This window comes from Penaeus vannamei, chromosome 12 (genome assembly GCF_042767895.1).
Source record: "Penaeus vannamei isolate JL-2024 chromosome 12, ASM4276789v1, whole genome shotgun sequence".
In the NCBI taxonomy this organism is placed as follows: Eukaryota; Metazoa; Arthropoda; class Malacostraca; order Decapoda; family Penaeidae; genus Penaeus; species Penaeus vannamei.
The window spans coordinates 132,112-144,611 of record NC_091560.1 but is presented as its reverse complement, the minus strand read 5'-3'; the positions used below and the strand labels follow the sequence as shown (position 1 = coordinate 144,611).

The 12,500-nt window shown below is 35.8% G+C and overlaps 1 protein-coding gene across 2 annotated transcripts in view; it reads left to right on the top strand.

Moving 5' to 3' along the window:
* LOC113812830 (oplophorus-luciferin 2-monooxygenase non-catalytic subunit) overlaps positions 1–987 on the top strand; it is a 16,095-nt gene extending 15,108 nt beyond the window's left edge. Inside the window, exon 7 of one of the 2 annotated variants that reach the window (XM_070127760.1) lies at positions 598–987. In XM_070127760.1, the coding sequence (XP_069983861.1) occupies positions 598–821 (224 nt within the window). In that variant the 3' untranslated portion in view covers positions 822–987. The remainder of the gene's footprint in view (positions 1–597) is intronic. The other variant, XM_070127761.1, reaches the window with a different exon arrangement.
* Positions 988–12,500: the final 11,513 nt, after the last annotated feature.

Here is a 12,500-nt window from a genome sequence, read left to right as displayed (position 1 = left end):
GGGGGAGAGAGAGGGAGAGGTGGGAGAGAGGGCATGGAAGTGGGAGAGAGAGAGGGAAGGGGAGGTGGTGAGAGAGGAAGGGAAGGAAAAAGGGAGGGAGGTGGGAGAAGGAAAGGGAGTGGAGAGAGAGAGAGAGGGAGTAGGAGTGAGGAAGGAAAGGTAGGAGGGAGGGACGGGGTATGAGAAGAAGGGGGGAGGGAGAGAGGGAGATAGAGAGATGGGTTTGTGAGGAGAGAGAGAGGGGCGGGAGGGAAAGGATAAGGTTCGATTTCTACAGTCAGTTTCAGAGCTGTTGGAAGAGGAGAGAAAAAGAAGAATCTAACACCCCAAAATCCCCAACACCACTCACACCACCTCACCAACACCCCTCTGACCTTCCCAATACCCCCCTCACACCTTTATATAACCCCCCCTCTCTCCCCCTTCCAGGAATACCCCCCTCACACCTTTATATAACCCCCCCCCTCTCCCCCCCTTCCAGAAATACCACCCCTCTCCCCCCCTTCCAGAAATACCCCTCACACCTTTACATAACCCCCCCTCTCCCCCCCTTTCCATAACCTCCCCTAACCCCCCCTCCTCTCCCCCCCTTTCCAGACAACTTCATCCAATGCGACTGCGACTTCCTGTGGCTCGCCAAGGACAGGTGGCTCAACGTCCACGTGTACGGCGGGTTCTGTGCACCGAGAAGCGACGACTGGAAGAAGTGGGTGAGTCTCCACAGCGTCGACGTGGAGGAACTCGAGAAGAACTGTTCTTCGCTGAACACGCCTGAGCCTCCTGGTCCTCTGGGGGGGCGTGGAGGAGTTTTGGGGGGTTAAAGGGAAGGAAGGATATTAATGGATAAGGATGTTGTTGTTGTTGTTGTTGTTGTTTTTTTTGTAGGATTTGAGGATATTTGGAGAATAAAAAAAGGAATTTGAGAAGAACTGTTCTTCGCTGAACACACCCGAGAGCCTCCTGGTCCTCTGAGGGCGTGAAGGAGTTTTGGGGTTAAAGGGAAGGAAGGATATTAATGGAGAAGGATGTTTTTTTTGTAGGATTTGAGGAAATTTGAGAATTAAAAAGGGAATTTGAGAAGAACTGTTCTTTGCTGAACACTTCTGAGAGCTTCCTGGTCCTTTGAGGGCATAAGGGATTTTTAGAGAATTTAAATAGTAAAAGAGAACAATAAATAGTGATATTTTATGTAGGATTTGGGGAAATTTACGAATAAAAAAGATAGAAGGATAAAAAGAAACTGGTCATTTGAGGGTGTGAGAATTTTTTTAGAAATAAAAGTAAGAAATTTTTAAAAAGTTAAAAGAATATAAAAATGGCATTCCTTTAGAACGAGGAAATTAAAGAATGAAGAAGAAGACATAAGAATGTGAAGGACTAAAAAATGATAATAGGGAAATAAATCAAACAGATTAAGAGAATATAAAAATTACACTTTGAAGATCTTTTAAAAGAATGATTTTAAAGTAATATTTTCTTAAGTCTCTCAGAAATGCCAAGAAAATATAAGTAATAGAAAAAGATCATGATATTTCTAAATTACCTTTTTCAATTATATTTCTGAAGGACGAAAGATAGTAAAGGGTAAACATTAAAGTAAAATAATGAAAAAATACGAAATTCTGAAGAGTTTAAGGAAATCCTAAAATAGATTTTGATAAATGAATGAAATGAAAATAATATATTTCAGAAGAATCTAAGAATATAAATCTTAAGAAAAAAAAAAAACTCATTTTTTACCTTTTTCTTCACTTTTCTTTAACTTAGAAACTTAAAATATATATATATATATACATACGTAGTGATTAATAATAATTAAAACCCAATGGAAATACTTTCTGTTTTATCTATTAATTACAGCAATAAACAGCAACTTTTTCCATGAAATCTGTTTAATAATAATATTTGAGATATGAAATTAGATCATGTATATTCACGATACCGTATAAATACACATACGTACACATAAACACACAGATACACTTATACACAAACACACACAGATCCACACAAAGCTGCACACATAGAGAGACACACAAACAACATAAAAATATACACAAACAACATAGACAGACACAAACAACATAAAAAGACACAAATAACATAAAAAGACACACACACAACATAGAAAGACACACATAAACAGCATAAAAAGACACAAACAATATAAAAAGACACATAAACAGCATAAAAAGACACAAACAACATAGAAAGACACACATAAACAGCATAAAAGACACAAAAACAACATAAAAATATACACAAACAACATAGAAAAACACAAAAACAACATAAAAATATACACAAACAACATAGAAAAACACAAAAACAACATAAAAAGACACACATAAACAACATAAAAAGACACATAAACAGCATAAAAAGACACACAACAACATAAAAAGACACACATAAACAACATAAAAAGACACATAAACAGCATAAAAAGACACAAACAACATAAAAAGACACACATAAACAACATAAAAAGACACACATAAACAACATAAAAAGACACATAACAGCATAAAAAGACACAAACAATATAAAAAGACACACATAAACAACATAAAAAGACACATAAACAGCATAAAAAGACACAAACAATATAAAAAGACACACAAAAACAACATAAAAAGACACAAACAACATAAAAAGACACAAATAACATAAAAAGACATAAACAACATAAAAAGACACACATAAACAGCATAAAAAGACACACGTATAAGCACACCCACACACATATACTAAAAAAACATATGAAAACCTACCTCCAATGCTCCCTAAAAGAGCATAATATAATCTATCCTCATAATGGGTATCTTTGCAGTACCAACAACCCCCTCTCCCCATCCCAACCCCGACCCCCACCCTTCCATCCCCATCCCCTCCCCAACCCTTCCTCAACCCATCCCTTCCCCAACCCCTCCCCATCCCCTCCCCGACCCTTCCCCTCCCCATCCCCCCCCCCCCCCCACCCTCCCAACCCCAACCCCCTTCCCAAACCAAACAACAACCCCTCACCCCTCCCCAACCCCATCCCCTCACCCTTCCCCCACCCCTCCCCAACCCCTTCCCCAACACCCTCCCTTCCCCCACCCTTCACAACCCTTCCTCAACCCATCCCTTCCCCAACCCCTCTCCCCTACCCCCTCCCCCCATAGCTCCCACAGCCACTGACAGCTGATAAAGTACCGCGATATTTGTCATATAAGAGCCACTTTATCTGAAACCGAAAGCTTTTTCGCATCAAAGAAAAGACGAGAACCCAATGTGGTGGAACAAGAGATATCCGAGGGTTCACAAAGGCTTTTTATTTTTTTTTTTTAATTCCAAACAGAACGATAATGGAACGACCAAAAAAAATTCTCAAAGGCTTTTTTTTTCTTTTTTTTTCTTTTTTTTTAATTCCAAACAGAACGATAATGGAACGACCAAAAAAAAATCTCAAAGGCTTTTTTTTTTTTTTTTTTTTTTTTTAATTCCAAACAGAACGATAATGGAACGACCAAAAAAAATTCTCAAAGGCTTTTTTTTTTCTTTTTTTCTTTTTTTTTAATTCCAAACAGAACGATAATGGAACGACCAAAAAAAAATTCTCAAAGGCTTTTTTTTTCTTTTTTTTCTTTTCTTTTTTGAAATTCCAAACAGAACGATAATGGAACGACCAAAAAAAATTCTCAAAGGCTTTTTTTTTCTGTTTTTTTTTAATTCCAAACAGAACGATAATGGAACGACCAAAAAAAATTCTCAAAGGCTTTTTTTTTCTTTCTTTTTTTTTTCTTTTTTTTTAATTCCAAACAGAACGATAATGGAACGACCAAAAAAAATTCTCAAAGGCTTTTTTTTTTCTTTTTTTCTTTTTTTTAATTCCAAACAGAACGATAATGGAACGACCAAAAAAAAATTCACAAAGGTTTTTTTTTATTTTTTTTTATTTTTTATTTTTTATTCCAAACAGAACGATAATGGAACGACCAAAAAAAAAATCTCAAAGGCTTTTTTTTTCTTTTTTTTCTTTTTTTTTTAATTCCAAACAGAACGATAATGGAACGACCAAAAAAAATTCTCAAAGGCTTTTTTTCTCTTTTTTTTTCTTTTTTTTTTTTTAATTCCAAACAGAACGATAATGGAACGACCAAAAAAAAAAAAAAAAAAAAAAAAAAAGATGATATATAGGAATTTGGAGGGAATTTATGGGTTGCTTTTGTGTTTGTTTGTTTTTCTCTGTTTGGTGTGTTTTATTTTGGTTTTGTTTTCGTTTTTCTATTTATTTTCTTGTTTCTTTTGTATGCGAATCAAATGTTTTTTTTATTGTTTGTTTGCTTTTTTTGTTAATTTAATCGCACTTTATAATGAATTATACTTTTTTTTTCTTTTTTCTTTTTTCTTTTTTTTTTTTTTTGTTAATTTCGTTGCATTTTGTTCGATTCAATTAATATTTAATAACTGAAATAACTGAAACATGAACCATTAGATTGCATATATAAGTCCTTTGATAAAAAAAAGGTATATATATATCAGGATTGTTAAATTCAATAATTATATAGATATTATTCACTGTATCATAAAAATAATCTTATGAGATCTTTATTGAGGAAATAAATGATGGATGAACTGAAGAGAATAAAAGCAAATAGGTAATGTGTATATTTTTATATATATATTTCCGCGTGTGTATATTTTTTCTCTTATTCTCTATGTCGTTTTTTTAATCTATTTATGATCAGAAAATATCAAGCGAAACGTTTGATAAACACAAAAAAAAGACAGAATCGAGATATGTTCCAAAAGATTTTTCTCTCTGTTAAGGATAAACATACGAAAAAATATATACACACAAATATAAATATATATAGTCTAACATAGAGAGAGAAAAAAATAAACATATATTTAGTCTAACAGAGAGAGAGAAAGAATTAAACATATATATAGTCTAACAGAGAGAGAGAAAGAATTAAACATATATATAGTCTAACAGAGAGAGAGAAAGAATTAAACATATATATAGTCTAACAGAGAGAGAGAAAGAATTAAACATATATATAGTCTAACATAGAGAGAGAAAAAAATAAACATATATTTAGTCTAACAGAGAGAGAGAAAGAATTAAACATATATATAGTCTAACAGAGAGAGAGAAAGAATTAAACATATATAGTCTAACAGAGAGAGAGAAAGAATTAAACATATATATAGTCTAACAGAGAGAGAGAAAGAATTAAACATATATATAGTCTAACAGAGACAGAGAAAGAATTAAACATATATATAGTCTAACAGAGAGAGAGAAAGAATTAAACATATATATAGTCTAACAGAGAGAGAGAAAGAATTAAACATATATATAGTCTAACAGAGAGAGAGAAAGAAAGAATTAAACATATATATAGTCTAACAGAGAGAGAGAAAGAATTAAACATATATATAGTCTAACAGAGAGAGAGAAAGAATTAAACATATATATAGTCTAACAGAGAGAGAAAAAATAAACATATATATAGTCTAACAGAGAGAGAGAAAGAATTAAACATATATATAGTCTAACAGAGAGAGAGAAAGAATTAAACATATATATAGTCTAACAGAGAGAGAAAAAGAATTAAACATATATATAGTCTAACAGAGAGAGAGAAAGAATTAAACATATATATAGTCTAACAGAGAGAGAGAAAGAATTAAACATATATATAGTCTAACAGAGAGAGAGAAAGAATTAAACATATATATAGTCTAACAGAGAGAAAAAATAAACATATATTGAATTATGGAAGCCCATTTTATCATTCGTACAAAAGATTGTTTATGACCACGCGCCATTTTTTTTTTTTCGAGATAGCGCCAAAATAAACAGATTTGCATACGTTTTCCTCCCAAACGCAGAAATATTGCAAGGATCAGATTTCTCGGTGTGGTGAATGGTGGATTTTTTTCTTTATATTTCCTTTTTTTCTTGCCAAACTTTACGAGTTATTTATCTATTTTTCGATTTTATATTTTTTTGGGCCAGACTTTTTTTGAAATTTCCCGTTTTCTTTCGATGCTCAGTAAGGTAAGAATCATATTTAGATAAACAGACCTTCCTCTTTATCTCTTTGTCTTCTCTACCTCTTTCTAATCTTTCATCTCTTTATGCTTCTTCCTCTTTTATTACCCCTGTATTACGTAGGTTCCTCTGAAGGCATATTTAAGACCATTATTTACGCTCGTGACGTCACAACTCCCGCTCGATGCTCATTTGTTTTCGTTATGACGTATGAAAAATGGCGCGCGTTTGCCTGGTGTTATAAGGCAGTAAATCGAATTATCAATATTCTGGTTGCGAGGAACTACATGACTTGTAAATAAGAAATTTTCAGAAATTGTAAATAGGTGAAAAAGAAAGATGATAATAAGCGTAGGTTCTGAGAAAAATCGAGAGAAGAAGAGAGAGAGAGAGAGAGAGAAAGGGAGAGAGAGAGAGAGAGAGAGAGAGAGAGAGAGAGAGAGAGAGAGAGAGAGAGAGAGAGAGAGAGAGAGAGAACGAGAACGAGAACTAGAGAGAGAGAGAGAGAGAACGAGAACTAGAGAGAGAGAGAGTCTGTGTGTGCGTGTGTGTAAGAAAGAGTGTGTGTGCGTGTGGGAGAGAGTGAGAATGTGCGTGTTTGAGGAACTCTATATGACTTGCAATAAGAAATTTTCAGAAAAACGAAACAGACGAAAAAGAAAGAGAATGACAAAGAGAGGTGCGTATATGTGAAAGAGAGAGAGAGAGAGAGAGAGAGAGAGAGAGTTTGTGTGTGTGTGTGTGTGTGTGTATGTGTAAGAAAGAGAGTGTGTGTGCGGAGAGAGTGAGTGAGTGTCTGTTTATTTGTGTTTGAGTCGAATATTAAATGAAAGAGAATATTTATTTCATCTAATCCAAGATAAGAAACAAAGATAAAGATATCAGGAGAGAGAAAGAGAAATGAATGGTTAAATAGAAACAGGATTATAGAAATAAAACAAAAATACCAGACAAAAAAAAATGTTTGTGATACTATAATGATAAAAAAACAAAAACAAAATAATAACTATAACAACAACAACACTAAGAACAAAACACATATAAAACAACAACAAAAACACCAAACACCAACCAAACAAAACACGAAACCAAAAACAAAAAACAAAAAACAATTTAAGAGACAAAAACAACACCCGCAAAACCACAATAAAAAAATAAATAAAATAATACAATCAAAAAAAAATAAAAACACGAAATCAAAAACAAAAAAAACAAAACAAAAACAATTTAAGAGACAAAAACAACACCCCCAAAACCCACAATAAAAAAATATATAAAATAATAAAATTAAAAAAAATAAAAACACGAAATCAAAAACAAGAAAACAAAACAAAAACAATTTAAGACACAACAAAACAACACCCGCAAAACCCCCAATAAAAAATAAATAAAATAATACAATTAAAAAAAATAAAAACACGAAATCAAAACCAAAAAGCCAAAAAAAAAAAACAATTTAAGAGACAAAACAACACCCGCAAAACCCACAATAAAAAAATATATAAAATAATACAATTAAAAAAAATAAAAACACGAAATCAAAAACAAAAAAACAAAACAAAAACAATTTAAGAGACAAAAACAACACCCGCAAAACCCACAATAAAAAAAAAATAAAATAATACAATTAAGAAAAAAAAAAGTTGTCCCGTTCTGCCTATGAAAAGCGAGACCGGAAAAGCAAGCGTAAATTTTGCGTTAACTGAGGTAATCGGATTAGAACTTGCCTTTTCTGTCTTGCTTTTGCCGAGCGCGAAAATAAAGCGGCTTGGATTTCGCGCTTGCGGAATCTTGCTTTGAACTCACGCGGGGAAAAAAAATGGAAAATGAGATGATGATGATGATAATGGTGGTGGTAAGGATGGTGATGATGGTGGTGGTAAGGATAATGGTGGTGATGGTGGTGATGATGATGGTGATAATGGTGGTGGTAAGGATGGTGATGATGATGGTGGTGATGATGATGATAATGATGGTGATAATGGTGATAGTGATGGTGAGGAGGAGGAGGATAGTGATGGTGATGATGACGATTATGATGATGGTGGTGATGGTAGTGGTAAGGATGGTGGTGATGACGATGGTGATAGTGATGATGGTTGTGGTGATGATGATAATGATGGTGATGATAGTGATGAAGATGATGATAGTGATGGTGATGATTGATAATGGTGGTGATCATACGATGGTGATATTATTGATGATAATGATGATGATGATAGTTAAACTTACATTATATTAGAGAGAAAGGGGACGGGAGACAGACAGACAGACAGACAGACAGACAGCACGATACAGAGAGAGACAGAAACAGAGATTCAGCCATTTACATAACAGAAAAAATAAAAATATAGAACGTAAACGAAACATATTTTATTCAATTAGTGAAACAAGACACCTTTCTATAAAACAATTCTATTTTCTCCAGCTGCACTTCGGTCCACAAAACCAACTGCAATAATTGGACTTAAATCTTTGTATTGAATACAGAACAAAAACCACTTAACTATCGTGTTTCTGTATATTATTTTTAGTTATTATCTCTCGTCATCATTATCTCATTAATAACATTAATTACTAGGTAATTTTTTCAGGTTTTATCTTATTCTTATAATTCTACCTTATTTTCGTCTATTCTGTTATCATTATCATTTTTGTATAATTCTCACCATCTTATTTCAGTATATGGACTATATCTTTTTTGTTTATTTATCTATTAGTTTATAATTAATCTATCCATTCTGGTATTATAATTTTGTATCATTTTTGTAATCTTTTTGGCGCGCATAGAAAACGCATCCAGTTAATTCTCCGTTTTCTGTTTCGCAAATTCTCCAAAATGATAAATATGTTATTTCTATCGACGCAAGCAAGCAAATAATTTCTAAGTGGGGAGACTAAACACAAAAAAATAGAGGAAAAAAGAATTATTTACATTTGTTTAAGTATTTGGCTTAGTTTGCCTCGAAATCTTAACATTAGTTCCGTCCGTTTTTTCCCGTTTTCTTTTAATTTGAATTCCAACGGATTCTCGGAATTTCCGAATTCGTTATTTTTAAACATGGTAATTGCATATTTTCCCTGCGGATGCAATATTCTTTTCATTCTTTCGCTTTCTTCTCTCCTGCCTTATTCTATTTACTAATTCACTCAATCATCCTTCTATTTATTCAACATTCGTAAAATAATTTCTACTCTCCGTCTCTCAACGTTATTTTGCTTAATTTCACTCTAATACCATCGGCCAGAGGGTAGAAAAGTTTCTCTCTTTCTCTCTCTCTCTCTCCCTCTCTCCCACTCTTCCTCTCTCTCTCTCTCTCTCTCTCTCTCTCTCTCTCTCTCTCTCTCTCTCTCCATTTAATATATTCAAACTTCATACAAGGAATGTCCGACTGTGGAAAGTTTTCTTTTTTTCACAAGCGCATATGGTTATAAAACCTTATTGTTGGTGCAGACATCTGGACTTTGGGAAATTAAAGGAGAGACGTTTCTCTTATTCTCGTTCTCTCTGCTTCTCTCTGTGTTTCTTTCTCCCTCTCTTTCTTTTTTTCTCTCCTTTTCTCTCGTTCTCTTTCTTTCTCTTTCTCTTTCTCTTTCTCTTTCTTTTCTCTCGTTCTCTATTTCTCTCTCTCTCTCTCTCTCTCTCTCTCTCTCTCTCTCTCTCTCACTGTCAATCTCTCTCTAATTATCTACCTATCTATCTATCTATTTGTCTGTCTAACCATGTGTATATTTTCATATCTGTCTATCTATCTGTCTGTCTATCTCTCTATTTGTCTATCTTGTTTATTTATTTATCTATCGATCTAGCTATCTATCTATTTGTCTATCCTGTTTATATATTCATCTATCTATCTATCTTTATATCTATCTATATTTCTCTCTCTCTCTCTTTCTCTCTCTCTCTCTCTCTCTCTCTCTCTCTCTCTCTCTCTCTCTCGTCTCTCTCTCTCTATATATATATATATATATATATATATATATATATATATATATATATATATATATATAATATATATATATACATATATATATATATATATATATATATATATATATATATATATACATATATATATATATATACATATAGTATATATATATATATATATATATATATATATATATATATATATATATATGGTGTGTGTGTGTGTGTGTGTGTGTGTGTGTGTGTGTGTGTGTGTGTGTGTAACTAATTATCTATTTCCCTTTTCCTTCCTCCACCAATCCCTCCCCCCCGTTCCCTTCTATCTTTTCCGTCCTTCTCCCGCTCTTTTTTTTCACTTTCTGTTTTTAATGTTCTTCCTTCTCCTCCACTTTCTACCCCCTTTCTCCTCTTCCCTTTTCTCCTTCATCATCTTAATCCTCCTTTTTCTACTATTGCTTCTACCTCAGTTCTTTTTTTCTCATTTTTCTTCTTCTTCTTCTCCTTCTCTCTCTTCCTTTTCTCCAAATCCTCCAGAACCTCCTTCTTCTTTTTCTTCTTCATCTTCGTCTTTCTTGTCTGTCAGTCCCTCTCCTTCACGTAGCTATCCTCTCCCACTCTAACTCCTTCTCTTCTTCTTCTCCTTCTTCGTCTTCTTCTTCTTCTCTTTCTCCTCCTCCCCCTCCTCCTTCTCTTTCTCATTCTCCTTCTCCTCCGCCTCCTCCTCCTCCTCCTCCTCCTCCTCCTCCTCCTCCTCCTCCTCCTCCTCCTCCTCCTCCTCCTCCTCTCTCCTCCTCCCTCCTCCTCCTCCTCCTCCTCCTTCCCTTCATCTTCCTCCCCTTTCTTCTACTTCTTCCCCTCCCTCCTTTCCCCTCTCCCTCCCTCTAATTCCCTCCCTCCCTCTCCCTTCAACCTAACCCACTCTTGCAAGCTTCATCGCAAAACACACTCTTTCACCCTGCATCCTTTTGCAACACCCTCTCGACCCATCGTCACATCACACATTTATATCACCTTTCAAGAAAAAGAAAAAGAAAAAAAAAAAAGATCTTTGCAACGACAAGATTGCTAACGCGTCACATAAATTTTACACCTCAGGTCCCTCTCGTGGCGAGTTGGCAACACTGAAGCAACATGTATCTCAGTCGCCACTTGTAAGCATCAAAAGAGGGAGAGAGAGAGACAGGGAGAGGGAGAGGGAGAAGGAGAAAGAGGGAGAGAGAGGGGGGGGAGAGGGAGAGATGAGAGAGAGAGGGGGAGGGAGAAGGAGAGGGATGAGGGAGAAGGAGGGAGAGAGGTAGATGAGGGAGAGGGAAAGAGGGAGAGAGAGAGAAGGAGAGAGGGGGAGAGGAGAAGGAGAAAGAAAGAGGAGGTAGAAGGAGATAGAGAGAGAGAGGAGTAGGAGAGAGACACAGAGAGAGAGGGGGGGGGCAAGGAGAGATAGAAAATTATATACATATATGTGTATATGTGTATTTGTGTCTGTGCGAAGGTAGACAGTTAGATAAATATAAACATACATCCTACATCCACACACATCTATACAGAAATTAATCTACACATACACAGGCACGCACATACACGCACACACACATGCATACATATAGATACACGCACACACACACACATGCATACATATAGATACACGCACACACACACACATGCATACATATGTATATACACGCACACACATTCACATGCTTTATAAATGTATATCCATTTTTTTCGTATTTTTTCGTTCTTTTTCCAATTTTTTGGGTTTTATTTTTATTTCCCTCATTTCTTTTTAATCCTCTCTTTTAGTTATTATTTTTCTCTATCTGATTTTTCTTCTTATTTCATGTCTATGTTAGCAATGTTTCTGTTGCTATGAGGTTCGACGTGGAGGTCTCAGAACTTCTGTCATCTCTTGTGACAGGTCATTGACGAGGGTGAGGTCGAGGGCTAGGGTGAGGTTAAGGGTTAGGGCGAGGCGAGGTTGAGGCGAGGGTGAAGGTGAGGGTGAGGGCGAGGCGAGGTTGAGGCGAGGGTGAAGGTGAGGGTGAGGGTGAAGGTGAGGGTGAGGGTGAGGTTAAGGGTGAAAGTGAGGTTAAGGGTTAGGGTGAGGATGAGGGTGAGGTCGAGGGCGATGGTGAGGGTGAAGGTGAGGCTGAGGCTGAGGGCGAGGTTGAGGGCGAAGTCAATGAGGGTCACTTTATGAGGGAGAATGACCGCCCTCATTTCAGCGACCTCGGTGGGCTTCGTCTGAGGGCTGGGTCGGAGGCTAGGGCGAGGATGAGGGCGATGGCAGGGTTGCAGGTGAGGCTGAGGCTGTATGTATCTATTAGGGTGAAGGTGAGGCTACCTTCAGGCTGACACCAATGAGGTCGAGGCTGAGGCTGACACAGAATCCAGTGAGGTCTCTCTCTCTCTCTCTCTCTCTCTCTCATTTCTCTCTCTCAGTGCAAGGCTCTCGTCTCTCTCTCGGCGTCTCGGAGTCCCTCCCTCCCTCCCCTCCCTCCCTCCCTCCTCCTCCCTCTCTGT